Source organism: Podarcis erhardii (genome assembly GCF_964252035.2).
Source record: "Podarcis erhardii genome assembly, chromosome: 6".
NCBI classification, from domain to species: Eukaryota; Metazoa; Chordata; class Lepidosauria; order Squamata; family Lacertidae; genus Podarcis; species Podarcis erhardii.
This window is the reverse complement of record NC_138510.1, coordinates 42,059,659-42,079,730: the sequence shown is the minus strand read 5'-3', so window position 1 is coordinate 42,079,730 and position 20,072 is coordinate 42,059,659. Positions and strand designations below refer to the sequence as shown.

Genomic DNA, 20,072 nt, shown 5'->3' with positions numbered 1-20,072 from the left:
AAGTCAAAGCTGTTCACAAAACGTTGGGAGCTTGCATTTAGCACTAAGCGTGTATGTCTCGTGAAACAAGTTTGTTACTCTCATGCAAGCCTGTTAATAAATCGCGCAATGCAGGAGGAGCACAAATCAGGAAGTGATCAAGGAAAATCATCAGGCATATATTAATCCAGTCACTGATGAAGTTACCATGGGATTGCAGAGCTGGAGGGCAGCATGTTCTGGCCTCTGCTATTGGCCAAGTGCCCAAAAGCCAGGGGGTGGAGGGGCCTGCTCCTCCTGCCCTACCTCTCAGGAACCACATCGTGGCAAAGGGGAGGCCAACTTGACCCCATTCATCAGCCACAAAAGGAGCAGCTGCAGCAAGCTTGCTTCCCACCTCCTTGCCCCGGAACTGTAGAACCAAAGGGAAAAGAAAACCTTGGCCCCATCCATCAGCCAAAGGAACACGAGTCATTAGCTGCTATTCAAGCAAGAACAGCAACAAGGTAAGATCAGCCCTGCCCAAAATGGATATAAATTTGAATTGCTTAGGATTTTGTTTTGGCCTGAAAGGACTGCTCTCCTTCATCTACATTGTTCCTCCACTCCTTTTGTCTTTTTCTCTTGGCATCTCCCCCCCTTTTTTCTGTATTGATGTGAGCCACTTTCCGAGACATTAATTCTCCCAAAAGCAGACTCAAAACATAATAAACAGATATCCCCTTAGCTCTATCTCTTTTGCAAATGCAATCCAGTTTAATTATAATGGCTTCAACTCCAGGAACCTGGGTCTTGTCATTTTATGACAGCACCAAGTCTCCTTCGTTAGCAGCAAATGTTTGGAAAAGTACAGCCAACATGATCAAGGGGATGGATCATCTATAAGGAAAGACTTCAACATTTGGGGCATGTATATTTAGAGAAAAGATGAGTAAGAGGGGCCATGATAGAGGGGCATAATGTTATAGGAGGAGTAGAAGAAGTGGCTAGAGAAAAGTTTTTTCTTCCTCTCACATAATAGGATTTGGGGAAAATCCAAGGAAGCAGAATGTTGGAAGATTCAAGACAAAGAATAAAAAGAACTTACGCAAACAGTGCATAGCTAAATCCCAGAATTTGCTTCCACAAAAGGTAGTTATGGCCATCAACTTGGATGGCTGTAAAAGAGAAATAGACAAATTCATGGAGGACCATGCTATCAATGACTTCTTTTCACAGTGACTATGCAGGGGTTCCACTGAAGCTGGTAATGGGAGCTGTGGCTTTAGTATAGGGAAAGCATGTATGAGTCAAAGGAGGAGTATTCCAAGGGTGTCTTGCTTTCAAGCCCACAAACTGATCGAGAGAGCCTAGCTCTGGATAGTTTTGTTATGTTCAGAGACAAGGAGATTTCCTTTTGCTTTTTAAGGCAAGCAGGACAGAGCTATTCCGTTTTGTCCTGTTTTGCTTGGGCAGAATGCCACAGCAGCTGCAGCAGTGATGGTCACTGCTATAAGATGGAATGGGACAGAGCAGTTGTTTTGTAGACCTATCCACAGAGTAGATGGAATCATATCATTTTGTTGGCCCATGTTTTGGGCTCATTGCATCCTATTGCCTCAGAACTTTTATCAGTAAAGGAGGAATCTTCATTTGCAACATGACCCATTGTGTTTTGGAAACTTTTTTAAATAACTGCAAGCTTTCCAGTGAGCACTGGGTAATAATAATAATATTTGATTTTGCACTTGTATGCATGTGAAATTATTGTTTGACCATTCCTCGTTCTCTACATGTTTCCTTGTGGTTGTTCTTCAGGGCCTTTGTTCATTTTTACCAGTTGTTATTACTGGTAGTGGGTATGTGGTGTCTGAGTCCCATATTAGTTAATTTTTGAAATAATACAGTTAATAATAGCATGTATGTTGAAAGCCCAAAGTATTGCTTGGCACAGTTGCTTTAACAACATTTTCCTTTCATGGATTCTAGTTTCCCTGTTCTCCCTGTGGGAATCTTTTGGAACCTTCCCAACACCTGTCCCAGTTGGGCTAAGTTCTGTGGTGTTTGAGACTATAGCTAATTGAAGCCAAATTTGTGACAATCTGAAACCAGCTGCTGTCCATTTAATTAAATCTCTGGTGTCTGTTATCTGGACAATGGGAATAGTCAGTGCATTTTCTCAGCCTTGCAAGTAGGTCATGAGAAGCTTTGATCTTATGGCTGTGGACAGGCAGTATCTTTTCCTGATTTGTAGCTTTTTGCAGTGTTACCAAAATAATAGCTACTGCCACAAAGGTGAATGTCGAGGAGACGTTGTCTGAGATTGTAGGTCTGCTGTGAGTGGAACCCGTATCATGTTAGAACTTCAAATCAGTCTAAAGTTGATATCTTTTAGTTAGGAGAAATCCCCTACAATCAAGAACTTTTCAGTATAATTGAAATGGTTTGGTGCTTTCAGACAATTGAAAACCAGTGATGCCACAGCATTTTTTAAAGCAACAACTTTGCTTGCTATACTTAAGAACACACACACACACACACACACACACACACCTTGACTTCATTTATTTTAAAGCCCTTCATAATTGTGCTGCTTTGGGCTGAGTAAGTAAAATCACTTACCAGTCCAATAAAGGAAACTGGTGCTTCATGGTTAGGATTATTTCCTTATGGCATTAATCATCTGCCTTGGCCTGCTTTCTGGAACCGATTCACTCACATTTTAATGAATGGTTCCAGTGCCTCATTATTACAGCCTTCATTCAGGTGAAGAGATCAGTAGACGGGGCTCAAGCAAAGGGTCCATGTAGAATTTCCAGAAGGTGTGCTGGGACCCGTCAATGGGTCTGGGGACATTTCAGATGAGCTGCGAGGCTACCAACAATGGGTAAGGGGATCCAAATGATCCCTTTGCACTCATTAAAAGAATGTGTGACAGGGTGTGTGTGTGTTGTGAAGCACTCCAGTTGGAGAACAGCCTTTACCAAAGGTGTTGTGGACTTTGAAGAAGCTTGAACTCAGGACGAAAGGGAGAAACGTGCTAAGAAGAAGGCATGTTTGGCAAACCCTCACCATGATCAACTCTTGCCCAGAAACCTATGTTCCCAGAACTGGTCTCCACAGTCACCTATGGACACACTTTAAGACCGTGTTCATGGAAGACAATCTTACTCGGCTCTGAGTGATCACCAAATAAGAAGGGTAGGCCTGCCCCTGCTGCTGACACACCTATGGTCATGCCTCTTCCTCACTTAGTATGCTTGAAAAAGGGTTGTGTACACTTATCAACATACACATGTAAAGCTCAACCATCAAGGGAGATCCTGAGTAACCCAGGATCTCCCCTTGGATTGTAGAGCCTCCACTTACATAGGGCACCTTCTTATTCTCATACATAGTGAATGCACAACTAGTAGGGTGTGTGGTTTCTGAGCAAGTCAATAGCTGGGCATGGAGGGGCAGGAGCAGCCTTATAGCCATGTGACACACACATTCCGGCATTCTTTGAGCACATGGGATAGGGGTTTATCAGTCCCCCTACCAACAGTGCAGCAGCAGGGGCTAATGGCTGAGAAAGTTCTGGCTTAAGCGACAGGACTGACAAGTGAGTTCTGAACAAAGTCATAATTTAATTGATGGACAGTGCTCAAAAAACAGGAGCAACAAAACTCAGCCCCCTTATATTTTGTGATAGCTTGCTTAGCTACTCTTTTATTGAAGGGAAGGGGGAGCGGGGTATGATCTGGGTAAAATTAGGAGGAGGCAGGGTGGGTCTTGGGGTTTTTATCAAGAATCGTCCTGCCTTTATCCCACTTTAATTTCAAGACTTGATGGTCCCACATTGTTAAAGTTTGAGGACCTTCAAAATACACAGGCATAACAGAGCAGCATAAAGCTTCTGTCTAATTCTGTAGGGTGGCACACGAGAGACTTTGCCTATCTACATATAGAAGGCATTTAGAGAAAAATCTAACAAAATGTATGTGGCAACATAATCTTTATTTTATTTATTGAATTTATATACCGCCCAAACCCAGAGATCTTAGGGCGGATCACAGAATAAAATATTGACGGTGTGGACCTTTGTGGCAATAAATAGCACTTATGTGCAGCCTGTTTGAAGGTTAAAACATTATGGGAGAATGTTTTTAAAAGTTGTGTCAGATGCTGTAAGGATATGTTCTTCCAACATCTCCATGAGGAGTGAATGCGTGGAGAGGGGAGTTGTACATGTGCTCAGTTTAATGTCAGCAAGGACTCCTTTTGAATTTAAGTGCACACAAATGGTACTTCCAGATGGGGGCTTAATATTGTAACTGGTCAATGAGATGGCAAACAAGTTGTTGGCAACATTAGAAAACAAAAACAAACTTCTAGTCAATTTCTGCAAGAAAGGAAAAAATATAGATTAAACAGGCATTAAATTGGGGGGGGGGGATTGTGGACTGCCTAGGACTGATGGAAGTTGTAGCCAAAAAGCATCTGAAGAGCACCAGTGACGGTTTGTTTAAATGCATACCTTTAGCTAAGTTCTATGATGAAAAAGAATCAGTCTATTTCTAGATAAATGGATTTATGATTTACTAACATTTTAGCTACAAACAGAATGTCAATCCCTATCTTTTTGTCCTTTCTTTGTGAAGGTCTGTAGGGACTCATATGTGCTGAATATTTGTAAAATAGTAAGAACACACCAGGTAAAACATAGTGATAACAGAACAGAAAAGAAATAGGGAGTTCATTGCATAATATCTTAAGCGTAAGAGCTAGATTATTTATCTCTTATATAATTGCTCTGCATCAGCAAGAGCTTTTCATTGCTATTGATACGTGCAATTAAGTCTCTGCTGTCTGCCATGTCAAACACAGTTTTGACTCACCATCTCCTCTCCAAGGCCACTCTATCCCAAGGCACCCCAGACAACTCCATTCTTCTGCTCCACTTCTGCTAATCCAGATCTCCCTCTGCTGGCAGCAAAATAAAATGATACAAAGTTAGAATTTCACAAAAATCATGCTGGGCAGGAGACATTCGGGAATCAGGTGATTGATTGGACTGCTGAGTAAATCAACCCAGTATTTAATTATTTCAGGAACTGCTTCAAGGCATATTAATCTTTTTATGTCCCTTGGAATAACAGGGTGAGATTAAGAAATCCGGAAGCTCTCATTGTGGAATTTATTCCAGTGGATCTATAAGCTTCTCAGATGGAATATACACAGGAAAACACACTTAACTTCAGACTAGGATGGCCAGGGAAAAGGAAAATAGAGTTTGTGTATTGTTTAAGAAATTGTGTTATTTAAGAAATTTGTGTGAGTTAGGCAGCTTTTCTTTTAGATTAAAACCAAATTGAATCTTCCACCTTCCCTAAAATACTCCTATTAAAGTGTGTATATCATGGCAGCCTAATGTAACCACCACACAAGGAGTTTCCTATACAGTATAATATTGCTGCAGCAGGAGCCTGAGTTGGTGCTGAGGCCCTTAATGAGATAGTATGAATATATCAGTGGCGAAAGGGAGGGTGGGCTCTGATCCCCAAGGCCCCCTTGCCCCACCATCCAGAATGATCAAACCAGCCAGAAGAACAAGCGAGTCTTGAGGCACCTTAAAACCTACAGTGGTACCTGGGTTTACAAACTTAATCCATTCTGGAAGTCCGTTCTTAAACCGAAACCGTTCTTAAACCAAGGCACGCTTTCCCTAATGAGGCCTCCTGCCGTCGGGGCCCTGCCACCATTTGGATTCCATTCTTAGACCGAGGTAAAGTTTGCAAACTGGGACACTACTTCCAGTTTTGCGGAGTTCGTAAACCGAATCGTTCATAAACAGAGCTGTTCTTAAACCGAGGGACCAGTGTAATCGACTTAGTGGATCACAGCGTACATCATCAGATGCATGAAGTATAATACAGATGGTGTTGCTGGTGGAAAAGGAGGGAATGTAGAGGTGTGTGTTCAAAGGGAAAGGAAATGCAAAACAAGAACCAGGCCCAAATGGATGTGCCATAAAATTGTAAAGTTGGAAGGGATTATGAGGGTCATCTAGTCCTATCCTCTGTAATGCAGGAATCTTTTGCCCAGTGTGGGGTTTTAAGGTGCCACAAGGCTCTTTGTTGTTTTGTGGCAACAGACTTAACATAGCTACTCTTCTGATATCTGCCATATTCCCCTCATTGCTACCCGTTTTTTGCCTTATTTTCTTTTTACCCTGGACTAAGCATATCCAGGACCACAGCTTCCAGGCTGTTTGGCGTGAAATTCACTTCAAGTAGTATAGCCCTTTCCCTTACCCCATTCAGAGCTTTGCAAGCTTATTCCTCCCCAGACAGGAAGTGTGAAAAGAGCTGCCAGTCCATATTTCCACTGAAACTTGGCAAAGTCTGTTAGTTTTTAGAGTTCCCTAGCCTGCAATCCTGCACATACTTTTGAATATGTCTATTGCACAGAGTGAGACTTAGTTCTGAGTAAATATGGAGGGATTGTGTTGCATGTATAATATGACTGCCAGATCTTGCCATCTGACATGTTTGCTGCTAATTACTGCAGAATAAGCTTCCTGTTTCAATTTGAGTTCAAGATGGGGTTAGTTGAGATGAGAGATTCCATGACTACTAGCATGACTGTTATTACCACAAGTACTGTTTATTTGGGGGAAATGCAGGGCCATACCTTTTAGCCAGCATAAGTAAGGAAAAGGCTTGTATCTGTAGATGCATAGGAGAAAGGGACAGGTCTGAAAGCAAGGTAGTAAGAATGAACAGGGTTAAGTAGTATTAGATAGAATCATAGAGTTGGAAAATACTCTGAGGATCATTTCGTCCACCTCCCTGCAACGCAGGAATATTCAGCGGTCCCATATGGGGATCGAACCTGCAAAAGTGCAGTGATGATCCAGAAAGTGGAGAAATACGGGGGGCAGGGGAGAGAGGGAAAGAGAGAGCATGGAATAGAAGTATTTATTTATTTCATAAAAATTACATCATGGAATCATAGAGCTGAACAGTTGGAAGGGACCCCAAGGGTCATCTAGTCCAACCCCTTCAATGCAGGAATCTCAGCTAAAGCATCCATGACAGGTGGCCATCCTATCTCTCCTTAAAAACCTCCAGTGAAGGAGTGTCTACCACCTTCCGAGGGAGTCTGCTCCACTTGATTTTAAGAAAAGAAAAAGCTTGATTCTAAGGAAAAACTTCATCCCCAGTTAGCTCTCTCTGTGTTGTTTATAACATATAAAAAAAAAGTAGCTGAGTCAATCCATAATTCCCCCCACCCCCCAACCACAGTAAGAACTTGAAAGCTTGTTCCCTATTTTGCAACATTTTATTTGGTCTTAAAAAAAGACATTATTCTAGGCCTAGAACATTTGCCTAGAATGTTGTTTTTGTTTCAAACATTGCAAATTGTGGACAAGATGGACTGTTTCAAGGGTTGGCAGCAAGACATTTCTAAATTTATCTGGCAGGGCAAAAAACCCAGGATAAAATTTAAGATTTTAACTGACGCAAAGGAAAGAGGGGGATTTGCCCTGCCAGGTTTGAAACTTTATTATGAATCAGCAGCTTTCTGCTGGTTAAAGGACTGGCTGCTTCTCGAGAACACAGACATTTTGGATTTGGAAGGATTTAACAATTTCTTTGGGTGGCATGCATATTTGTGGTATGACAAGGTTAAGGTGCATAAAGGTTTTAAAAACCATATTGTCAGGAAAGCATTATATAATGTCTGGATTAAATACAAAGACTTGCTGGAGAATAAAACTCCAAGGTGGCTGTCACCAATGGAGGCAAAAGCTTTGAAAAAACTTAATATGGAGGCTAAATGGCCAAAATATTGTGAAATTTTAGAACAGGAGGGTGATAAGTGGAAATTGCAGAGTTTTGAGAATCTAAAAGATAAAGTGCGAGATTGGCTTCATTATTATCAAATATTGGAGGTCTATAAGTTGGACAGGAAAATTGGCTTTCAGGTGGAAAAATCAAAACTGGAAACAGAGTTGTTAGAATCCAATACTAAGAATTTGTCAAAAATGTATAACTTGCTGTTGAAATGGAATACACAGGACGAAACAGTTAAATCAGCTATGATTAAGTGGGCTCAAGATATTGGTCATAACATTATGTTTGCTGACTGGGAAAGGTTGTGGACCACCGGTATGAAATTCACGGCATGTAATGCCTTGAGAGAGAATATTATGAAAATGATCTATAGGTGGTACATGACTCCAGTCAAGCTTGCAAAAATGTACCACTTACCAGATAACAAATGTTGGAAATGTAAAGAAAATGAAGGTACATTCTTTCACCTCTGGTGGACATGCCCAAGGATTAAGGCTTTCTGGGAAATGATATATAATGAAATGAAAAAGGTATTTAAATATACCTTCCTGAAGAAACCAGAGGCCTTTCTCCTGGGTATGGTAAGCCACGTGGTATTAAAGAAGGACAGAATTTTTTTTAATGTATGCTACTACAGCAGCAAGGATTCTCATCGCAAAGTATTGGAAGACACCAGATCTACCCACTCTGGAAGAATGGCAGATGAAGATGACAGAATACATGGGACTGGCAGAGATGACTGGCAGAATCTGAGACCAGGACAAAGAGACAGTGGAAGAAGATTGGAAGAAGTTTAAAGACTATCTTAATAAACATTACAAAATTAATGAAGGCTAAAAAGATATGGGTTTAAAAATTAGTGGTTTGCAGGGGCATTGATTAAGGAAAAAGAATAGAATTAATAAAAATTACGGGAAATGTGGGAATGGATTTGCTGATAAGATAAATGAGATTAGAATACAGAAGGGGGAGGTGTGAGGAGGTCGGTGAAATTAGGTTTAGAAAATATGGTTTGAACTTATACTTGTTTTTGATTTGTTTGTTTGTTCGTTTATGTTTTTATTGTTCTTTGTGTTTATATGTGTTTATTCAAAACCTTAATAAATATCATTATAAAAAAAGACATTAAATGCCCTACTATAATATATTTGTTGTTTGTTAGCCATGTATCTCCCTGTTATTTATTATAAATCATTTATGTTGTATGTTGCGGCAGAGACCGATCTTTTTTGCTTATGCAAAACACCTTGTGCATTGATGACACTATATAAATACTAACATGGGTTATTATTTTTCACAGCAACATTGATTTTATTTAAGAAACATTATGTCCAGCTTTTTTCAGCACAATAGTTCTCAGTGTAGATTTTCCACTGTATTGAAATCAACTACAATTTTTATTATGAGATCTGCCATTTGAGATTTAGCGCGCAATTAGTATTTAATTATTTAATTAGCATGGGTGTTTAATTAATTAGCATTAGTATTTAATTAAGGATACATTGCTATTACCACTTCCACAAATGATGTGCAAGCAGGATATGGAGCATGGGATTAACCTGCAGCAGCTCAGATCACAAGTCTGTGAAATCAGAGATCTTGTATTTCAGAGTGCCTGATACCTACACTTGGACAATAAGGCACAAATCCTGTGTTAATGCATTTCTTCCTTTGAACGTTCTTGCACATAAGGTGGGTTTCATGCTTGTACGATAATGCACACTGCCGAGGAGGAGGAGGAGGAGGAGGAGGAGGAGGAGGAGGATGCGAGTTTCAGCATCAGCTGTCTTGCTGATGAGGCTGTTTTCTTTGTAGTGAGAGAAGGTAGCACAGCATTTCTGTCTGAAGCCAGCTGGTGATGCTGCAGCCTTGCAAGAAGGATTTGCATGGTGGTGGGGAATACAGATTTCCCATCCGCACATCAAACCACTGCTGGGTGACTGAAGCATCTGCCTCGCCTCGAGAGGGTGATGGTGCTGTGCAGACCCCAGCAATGGAGGTAGGAGTGCTCCAAGGGGGGCATTTTCATTATCTCACTAATCTCCCCTTTGGTGACCTGCCAGACTTCCCTGGAAGAGAGTGAGACAGAAGGGGATTACCGAGACTGGAATCACCCATCTCGCTGAGCAGCCGCAGGGGGAGGTGGGAGGGATGGGAATGATTGGTGTTCCACCCGCAGGCCTTAATCCACACTGGCTGTCGCTCAAGCAGGATGGTTTGCAGGCGCTGTCGGATTAAAGCAGAATGGAAGGGTTCTGTAGGGTTGGAGCCTTCCTGCATGGCTGAAGTAAGATTTTACCTTCCAACCCTCCGCCTTGCCAAGAAGGGCTGCTGCACGCTGGGACCCCAAGCAGGATTTGTACATGGTGCCACAGGAGAGAGGGGCAGAAGGTCACCTGGGATTATACCCCCTGCCTGATTCCACGAGATGGTTCATACCCAGGTGAGCGTTCAGTCTGGACATCCAACCCGGACTTCCTCCCCCAAGTTGGAGGCTTTGAAGTGCATTGTTCTACCTTTGGAATGTGAATGACGGGAGAGAGGGGAGGGGTGCCTGATAGGCAACAATGGAGCAGGCTGTTGAAAGGTGGAACAAAGAGGTAACTGATCGCTCTCAGTTTGAAATTCAATAGCATAAGGATACATTGGTTGAAATCCAGGGTCGGAGGCTTGTAGCATCAACAGTGGAAGATGCTTGTTGCAGCATTAATTTTTTTCGTTTTTAACAGAAACAATTCAGTGTGAATCCAATGTCACTTCTAAAGCACAATGTGCCCCCAGCCATGTTTGCCAGCAAATACAGAGCTCTAGAGGTGGTGGGACAGTTGAAATGGAGGCAGATTGGCCTCTTGCTGTGATTTTTGCAACCCAGCGAGAGAGAGTGGGAAGTGTGTGTTTTGGGTATGTGCTGGGAGTGTAGGATGGTTGCACCTGTGATGAAGCAGGCTGACTGTACTCTCATGCGGGTGGAGGAGGCAGAGCAGCTGTGCTGATCTATTTACAGTATTTGCCTGGCTCCAGCGGGAGATCTGTGCCTTCATGTCCTAGATAAAAACCTTTCTTTTGCTCCTGCTCAAACAGATATGGCACACTGGAAACCTTCTAATGTAAAGTGCTCTGTGCTACAGCGTTCCAGGAACCTCTTGAATCCATTGATGAGAGTTTTAAGGCGATTCTGATAAATAGGGCAGTATCTGTACAAATATAATTGCTGTGCTGTGCCAGAACAAAGATCTCCCTAGCACAGCATTCTGTCCCCGACTAGAGCCACTCATATGCCCAAAGGAAGCTTGCAAACAGGGCAAGTCTGCAGTAGCTATCCTTCTTCTTTGTTCCTAGCATTGTGTAATTATCAGCAAACTGCCTCTGAATGTGGAGGCTCCATTGCTAGCTATTATGGCTTTCAGCCACTGATGTCCCTGTCCTCCATCTAATCTGATTATTGATTGCTGGTGGGTGGACAATGTATTTTTTTATTGCTTTGGGCTATTTTGTAGTATCTTTGCATTTTTACAATGTAAGTCACTTTGAGACTCTCTTTTTTCATAGGAACATAGGAAGCAGTCTTATATTAAGTCAGACTTTTGGTCCATCTGTCCCAATATTGTCTACAATGAGTGGCAGTACCTTCTCCAGAGTTTCAGACCAGAGTCTCTCCCAAGCTTAACTGGAAATGACAGGGATTGAACCTGGGACCTTCTGTATGCAACTCAGATAAAAAAACAGTTAATAAATTGAATAAATCATCATCATCATAGTCAATCCACTTCACTAATGCTCATCTCAGCAATCTCTGCAAATGATTTTCACAGTTGGATATGGTATGATGAGTAATGATAAATTAATTGTGATATTTCTCTCCCTCCCCGAGTCTGGATTTAGACTAGTGACATTCTCTGTGTGGCCTGGGTACTGCAATAGCTTTGCTGGTTCTTTAAGTTTATTCCAGTTTCTTCTAGTAGCAGAAGACATGCTGGGACTAATTAAATCAGACCTTGGCCAACATATTTCTAAAACAAACATGTGCACACAAGTCTCTGTGTAATTAGGATTTGGGGGGTACAGTCCCCCCTCCCGAACAAATCCAAACACTTTTGTAGTTTCATCTTTGGCTGTTTGTAGCCATGTTGATCAGACAAACACAGGAATGTGCCTTATGTTGTGTCAGATCCATCTAGCTCACTGTTGTCCACACTGGACAGAGCCCATCTATATATACTAGTAACAGTAAGAGCTCCCCATAACCTGTTTGAAGATCTCCCATTCCCACAGCTTTGTTTGTTTGGTTGGTTGGTTGGTTGGTTGGTTGGTTGGTTATTACATTTCTATACTACCTTTCCTTCTTAAGAGCTTAGGACAAGGTGCTTGGGGTCTTCTTTGATCCAACATTGACAGCTGAGACCCAAATGGCCTCAGTGACCTCAAGCACCTTTTACCAATTTCTGCTAGTTTGTCAGCTGCGGCCTTTCCTGCATAGGGATAGCCTGGCCACAGTGATCCTCCAGATCTGATAACCTCCAGATTGGATTGCAATAAGTGCATGATGGGTATCTTGAAAATCATAGAATCATAGAATCATAGAGTTGGAAGAGACCACAAGGGCCATCGAGTCCAACCCCCTGCCAGTCTGGCTGCGAAAATTTTGGCTGGTTTACCGGGGAGATGTATTAATGTCAGTTCATAACAAACTACATTGGCTTCCAGTTCACTACTGAGTGCAATTCCTGTGTTCAAGGGTTTGGGCTCCAAATATCTGAGGGAGAGCACCTCCACCCATATCAGCTCGCCTGTGCATTAAGATAATTAAAAGAGCCCCTTCTCCATGTTTCCTCTTTAGAAGAAGCACATTACAAATGCATAATAGAGAGGACTTCTCTGTGGTGGCACCACCACTATGGGCTTGTCCTCCCAAGAGAGGAGGTGCCAACATTTGTTTTTGTTTTTTGACACCAGGTTAATGCCTTGTTTGTTTGTTTTGCCAGGCATTTTAGATTATGGTGTTTCGAACTGGTTGAATGTTTTTATTCCTCTGAATTGTATTGCATTGTTTATTATATTTTATTCTGCATTTTCAAGTCTCCTTGTATATCATGGTGTGATTAATTTTTGTATATAGGGTGGCTTTATTTTTATTTTTTAAAAAATAAATGCATATATGTAAATAAATTCATGCAGCTACTCAAGTTTATCATCATAGCAACCATTGGGGGTAGGCTAATTTTAGAACCATCAGGGATCTGAATGCATTCTTCCTAGTTTGGATCTAGTACTTCACCCATTGCACACACATGGGCTGTACACACCACGTGCAGTCTCTAGAGACTCTGGATTTAGATCAGTTGTAGATTATCCAGATTCCATAGGTTCAATTAAGGATTGTTGTTATAATGCCCATTGTTTGTGTTTCTTCATAAGAGCTGGTTGTCGAAGATCCCTTCTGGCATATTTTTACTCTGGTACATGAGATGTACCGGGAAAACTGCTGTTCTGCCAAATATTGTGGTGTAGCTGGTTGCATTTACACTTCCTGCATCATGCCTTTTTCCTGATTCTGTGTGAGACTGAGATTGATTCCTGGCTGGCAACAGATAGTTCATATTTCATAAGCTGTTCATTGAATTTGTTCTTTCAGTAAAGGTCTGTAGTGGTGTTACCTCTATAAAAGGTTCTACACATCTTAAGTAGCTATAGATCGATGATTACTCTTTCGGAATGGAGAAGGTTGGTGACCAGCAATTGCACTTTCAGAGTGCTGTGTTACCCAGAGGGAAGTTTCTGGATCTGAGAAGGAAGCCCGCTTTAGTTCATTATGACCAGGAAGCAACAGTATACAGAAGGATCTGAGGCTTGTCAGTTTGAAAGTCACAGATACTCCTTTGGCAGGGGGAGCATTGGAATTAGGTTTGTGACATCCTTCCATTTAGCTGTCACACAGATACACTACCCTAACATTATGTTCAAAGTTCATGCTCTAAAACAATGGCTCTTTAAAAAATGTAATCTTGTAGGATGTCACTTAATTGCTAGAAAAGGTATAATCTTCCCTCTGCTTCTGCTTAGTGTGAGGGTTGGGCTCAAAGATAGAGCTCCATTGTCAACCCACCCTAGGCCCTTAGTAGCAAGTGCCTGGTATTGTGTGCTTTGAAACTGCAGTATAGAAGCCACTGCTTTTGGTCTGGTGATATGAATCTAAGTCTGCAATTGTCATGTACACACTGTGGGGTGGGGAAGAGCTCTCGGGGTTTAGAAGGTCCAAACTTGATGACATGTGGAATAAGTCAATGCATTTCATGTTATCTGTTTTGTTAAACAACAACAACAACAACACAGAGGGGATGAGGAATGGGACTGTAGCTTGCTGAAGGAGAGATTTAATTGTTGATGTCAATGGCTTCTTCCCCACCATGGCAAAGAGTTGCTTCAGTGGGAGGGGGGCAGTTTTAATTGCAACCGTGGCACAGGAAGAAAGGGTTAAACTCTACCTCCCTGTTCATGATGGTCCCTATCCTGATCCCCCCCTCAAAAAAACCCCACATACACAAATGCTCAATGCATTCAGACATTTAATGTGTCATCTGGCTGGGTCATTCTGAAATGCTTGAGTTTGTTTTGAGAGTTAACCCTGGCTCTCTGGGCCACAGTTTGCTCTAGCAAACATGACAGCAGCAGCTGTGCCCTGCCTGCTCCCTTTCCTTAAAGCATTGTCATCATGCTTTAGACATTCCAGGGCCTCATTTAGAGAATTGCTTGAAGCCTGCGTGGCTTGATGGTAATGGGCCAGATTTAAAACTCTACAGCTGGGTGGGTGTATGTCATCTAAGTTACCTCATAGGGAAGAAAAGCTGGCCTGATTTTGCGTGTGGCTTTCTTTCCACCATGCTTCACAAAGGCACGCTGTGATTGCCACATACATGTCTCCGGTCATCCAGCAATGAAATACAATCGCATCGCCTCTAGGGTGAAGCATGCTGTTTTATTTTGGTCAGAGAAAGCAGGAGAGTGTATGATCATGTTGCACTCTTTTGTTCGTGCCAACCAAGTCTGTTTGCGAAGTCCTGTATAAGGAAAGTGGGATAGAAATCATATATATATATATATATATGCATAAATAAATAAGACAGTGGCTGTTCCTTCTACTTCCTCTGTTATTTGCTTTGCCTATAACCGTCATTTACCCTTACTATGTTTATGTAGCCTCAGCTAGAACTGAAACATGAAAAGTCATGTTCTGTGTCTCCCCCGCCACCCCAAGTTCTTGTGCAAATGAAATCAGCAGTTGGCCATAGAACTCCTGGCTTCTTTGGGTTCCCTGGAGCCCAAGGTATTTCGATGCCCATCTGCTAAGCATTTTCCCAGACTTTCCATTTCGCTCAAAACTTCCCTATCCGTGACAGTGTCTTGAAATAGATGTCCTTTTAATCCAGCCTTCCTCAAAATGATACCTTCCAGACATTTGGGACTGCGGTTGTTATGCTCCCTGGCCATAGGCCATGCAGGCCAAAGGTGATGAGAGCTGGAATCCAAAACATCTGGAGGACACCAACTTGGGGATGGCTATTTTAATCGTAATACTTAGATATCAGAAACTCTAGGAAGTAGAACTATTCCTTTGCCTCTATGGTTTCACTCCAAATTTGGTGCCTCATTAAGATGGACTTGTGAGAATGTTATTGATTCCTAGTTTTCCATAGTGCCATATATTGAATTATGATCTATTCCTTATAGCGATTGATGTGGAAATCTGAGGTAGTGGTGGTTGATGGTGTGTGCATCTATATTGTTGCACGCCACCCCAGTCTCCAAGCGGTGCGAGATTCCAGGGGTTCCAGACTCTTACTCAGGGTTCGTGTTTCTTTTGGAATGATGCACAGCGGAGACTGTGGTGTCTTTATGAAATATGGTTTATTTACAGATATATTCAACCTGAGCCTACGGTGGAGGTGTTCACAGCATCAACACCCAAAGAGGATCTTGCTTTTCCTGTAGGCCACAGCCTTGGATTCCAGCATAAATCAGGCATGGCTCTGTCTCCCAGCTGCCCAGCCTGCAGCCTTCCCACTTCCACCTTTTAGATCACATAAGTCTACTCTGGCCTTTGTCTTTCTAACTACCAGGGAATTGAGGACGGGTGGGGGGCTACCCATTTGTTGTCTGGCACAAAGCCACTTCCTTTGTTACCTTAATGGCCCGTACCTAGAGGACCATTCCCTCACTAGGAAGCTAGCCTGGCTATTCCTGGAATTGAATCTATGCTGGATCCAGGAATTAGAAGGAGGCTCAAGCAATGCAGTCTACCCCACAATAAACGCATAACAATATGTTTTAAATAGAAAAAGATGAGAGTGGTTCCAGAACTTTTCAAGGACTGGGTGCTTCTAATCTTTGCAAATCCTGGCATGCCATCAGTGAGCTGCCTGCTCTTCTGACTGGGATCCATCACACCAGAAGGTCTGTCCAAGTTTGTCACTTCTGACAAGGCATTTTCCTGTTGGCTGGGACTTGGGTGCAGCAGCTATGACTCCTTCCTCCATGCCAGCTGGCCTCTGACCGTGTTCGGTTTCGGGACTTTGCCTCCCTTTGCCCTTTTAAAGATTGGGTTACTTAGAGAGTCGACAACTGTCTGGGGCATGAAAAACTGCCTCGGAGAGCTGGAGAGTGTGGACGGTTCCAGAGAAACTCTTCAGAGACCAAAGCCAGTAAACTAAAGGAGAGGAGTATTTTCTGGCTGGAAAGAAAGACAATGGTAAAGGCAAAGGACTATCCTTGGGAGACGTTTTGAGGAACGAATAGAACTGACCTAGCACAGTGACCTTTTGGTCAAAAGGAAGCTGGAGATCAAGATTGCCTTCTCAGCAGAGGAGATTGGCTTCCAGAGTATCCTTTGTGTTTTCTAGCTGCATAGCATGGAGATGGAATGTTATGTTTTTCTACATTACTGTGATCTCTTGTTTTTCGCGCTCTCTGTGTAATGTAGAGGGGATTTCCCAGGCTTTCCTTAATGGTGAGGAGTTATGTGATTGGAATGCAATTTTTGTAAGCAGATGTATGTACATGCTTCCTAGAAGTCTTACTATCCCATTTTCTGATTGCTTCTAATCTTTGGGGTTCATTTAGTTTCAGGTCACCTGGGTGTGTTAGCTCACAGAAGGCACTTGTTTTTCGTTCAGTTTTGGATGTTGACCCAGGTATACTAATGTTATACAGTAATCACAGTTAACAATAATGCTTTATAGTAAAACTGTAAAATGTTCAGTGTTTTATTAATGAAGAGGGTTACTCTTTTCCTGAATGAATCCTTTGCCAAGAGAGTTAACACAGCCCTGAATTCAGTGGATGGAATCGTAGTAACATGAGCTCTCCTTCCTTAGGTAAGACCTCTGGTTCCTTAATGCAGAAGGACTGAGCACAGAAGCAAAGGAAGAAAAAAAATAGGAACACTCCACTAATTTATTTCTCTGTGCAGAAACACATCCCTAGGTTAATGGAAGTGGGTTGTGTTTACATTTAATGCATGCTGTTACTACTACTACCACTACTACTACTACTACTACTTTATTTAGTGCATTTCAAAATTGCAAGGTGCATTATATCCATTGAATGGTCTTTTTTTCCTATGTGTACATAGATTTTTTTTTATCACCACTGTACACTCAGTACAAAGATCTCCTTCAAAAGGTAAAAGATATAAGGCCGGGTGGGATGAAAAAAAAACCACACACCTCCCAGCAGCCATAAAGCATCATATTCCAGTAATCTTTACAGCAACCCTGTGAGGTAGTCTAGCAGTATTATCCCCATATAACAGATGGGGAAGCAGAGTGAGTGAGTGGGAGTGGTGGAGACTGAGGCTGAGTACAATCCTCTGCATGTCTGCTCAGAAGTAAACCCCACATAACTGAATGGGGCTGGCTACCAAGTACGTTGGAGCTACAGTTCTGTACCCAGTAACCTGGGAATAAGCCCCACTGAATTCATGCTTTTGAGTAGACATTGAGTAGAAGATTGCACTGTGAGTTACCTAGTGACTGCATGACATTGAAATGAGGGAGTTTCCAGCTCCCTATGCTGTGCCAGCTCTAAAGCCGTTTGAAAAATATAAACAAAATCAAACTTTAGAAAATGCAGTTTTCCTGTTTCTTTCCTCCCTCTTTGTCTTTTGTTGGTACAGAAAGCAGTGAAGTCAATGGGACTGAACTGCATGTCATATAGTGCCCAATGGAAAAAATGGAGTAAGACTTTCCTAACCAATTCCTTTGATGCCATAAGCATGCTTGGAATTGTACTAGTAAGCCTGTGGCCAACCAGATTTTGTTGGATTACAAGTCCCATCATCCCTCACCACTAACTTTGCTGGCTGGACTAGATGTGATTTGGAGTCAGAAACATATGGAGAACCACAGGGTCCCCCCCCCCCCCGATCTGGACACTCACAAGTCCTGCTGAACTCAGCTCCAAGTAGGGCAGCCAGATGCAAAAGAAGGCAGGACTCTGCACCTTTAATAGTTGTGTAGATGGGAGGATTTCACCAGGTGTATTGTGTGCGATGCTGAAATTTCTTCTGCACATCTGTTAAAGGTGCAGGAGTCTGATTCCTCCTTCCCTTGGCCACCCTAACTTCAACACTTCTTCAAATCTGAACCCCCCCCCTTTAATTTGGACCTCATCTAGAGCAAAGGAGTTGGTTTTTTAATTTTGTACTGAGGCTGGTTTGATAAATAAAGCATGTCATGTATGATTTGGTCAGAAATAATACAGACTTTGACTCTTAAAGTTGTAAGAACATAGGAAGCACCTGCTGGATCAGGCCAACCATCCTGTTTTCACAGTGGTCAGCCAGATGTGTATTCTTAATTTGGTGGAGGACTTCACACACTGTAGGTTTAATTCTTTTTCCAAGTTCAGCTGAATGCATGGGAAGAGCTCTAGGTCTGTTAGTCAGGAATTCTAGAGTTTTAAAGTTTTTAAACTTAAGTGAAACACTGGTTCTTTGGATGGTGGTGGTAAAATTGTCACTGATGTACAAGGGGGGAAAAGAGTCGGGGAGCTGGTTTTATGTTAGTTTATTGTTTTTAAATTGTGAGAGCTTGGGAGCGGTGAGAACTTATTTACAGATGTGTATACTTGGTGTGTATTTTTTGCAAACAGGAGGACCAGATGAAATGATTATAATGCAGCCTTTACATCTTATATTACCACTCCCCTTTAAAAGTCTCTTCAACTTGGAGAAGGTGAGGAGGTTGCAGTTGGGCATCGGTTAAATGTGGGCAAGAGTGCTTTCAAAGCAGCCATAGTAACATGGTACCCTTCATCTCCCCTCAGCCTCAGCTAGCATGATGAATTGTCAGGAATTATGAGGATTGGAGTTCAACATCTGGAGGGCACCTTGTTGGCTGCCTCTGTTCTGGGGGGGGGAACCCTGGTCACATTTTGCAGCTGTTATACTGGAATAAAGAATCCCTATAAATTGTGCAAGAAAAAGCCCGAGCAAGATATGGATTCCTATGACCTTCTGGTATATCCTTTCTGTGTTCTTCCATGTGGGATCAGTAGATGCAAATGGAGTAGGAAATGGATGAATTATAGATTAAAAACAGTAATCTCAAAATGCTGGCTGTTCTTGGATATGTTGATCAAAAGCCTAGTCTCCACAAGAAGAAAGAGGAAGGTTGACCACTAGTGGCAGCTTCAGGATTCATTTCTTCAGTTCAGGGGTTTGTAGAAACCAGCTTATGACCAATATTGGAGACTAAAGGATTGTGGTAGGAGGCAGCCTTTATCTCTCTTTAGCAAGAATATATACTCTAGATTAGTTACCCTTTCACACACATGAGCTAGACAGGCATACAACTAAAAGCAAGCTTGTAAATAGGCAGTCACTTGCTCACCTGTGGCTAGTCAGAATTGCCACCAGGTGAGCAAATAGGGAGATTTTAAAAATATAAATTGAGTTTGCGCCCTCCCCCCATCTCCCAGGCTGTAGATGTGCTTTATCAATGACTTATACTGGTATGCATGCACAGGTGAGCATAGAAAAGTGTGGGCTGGCAACTTATTTGTAAGACTGGTTAAAAGTAACAATGCTAGTGGTGTTACAAGAAACAATGCAGTTAGTTGGTAGTGAAAAACTGAGAGGGAGTTGTTCTTGGGGACTTTTCTCCCTGACTCTCTTTTTGACTGTGACTAAATAGCTTTGAAATGTGTTATTAAACCTGATCTCTGGCTCTCAGTGTCCCATCTGGTAGCACCCTCATGTTGCCATTTCATAATTTCAAT

At 42.2% G+C, this 20,072-nt stretch overlaps 1 protein-coding gene across 10 annotated transcripts in view; it reads left to right on the top strand.

The window, feature by feature from the left end:
* TMCC2 (transmembrane and coiled-coil domain family 2) overlaps window positions 1–20,072 on the top strand; it is a 95,110-nt gene that overhangs the window by 41,975 nt on the left and 33,063 nt on the right. For 5 of the 10 annotated variants that reach the window (XM_081865233.1, XM_081865232.1, XM_081865230.1 and 2 more), the window contains exon 1: window positions 16,383–16,673. The exons of 2 other annotated variants lie outside the window; for them this stretch is intronic. Coding sequence is in view for 2 of the 8 variants with exons in the window: in XM_081865227.1 (XP_081721353.1) it covers window positions 9,658–9,798 (141 nt within the window). In the remaining 6 variants the exon portion in view is untranslated. 3 more of the 10 variants (XM_081865224.1, XM_081865227.1, XM_081865225.1) reach the window with 3 other exon arrangements.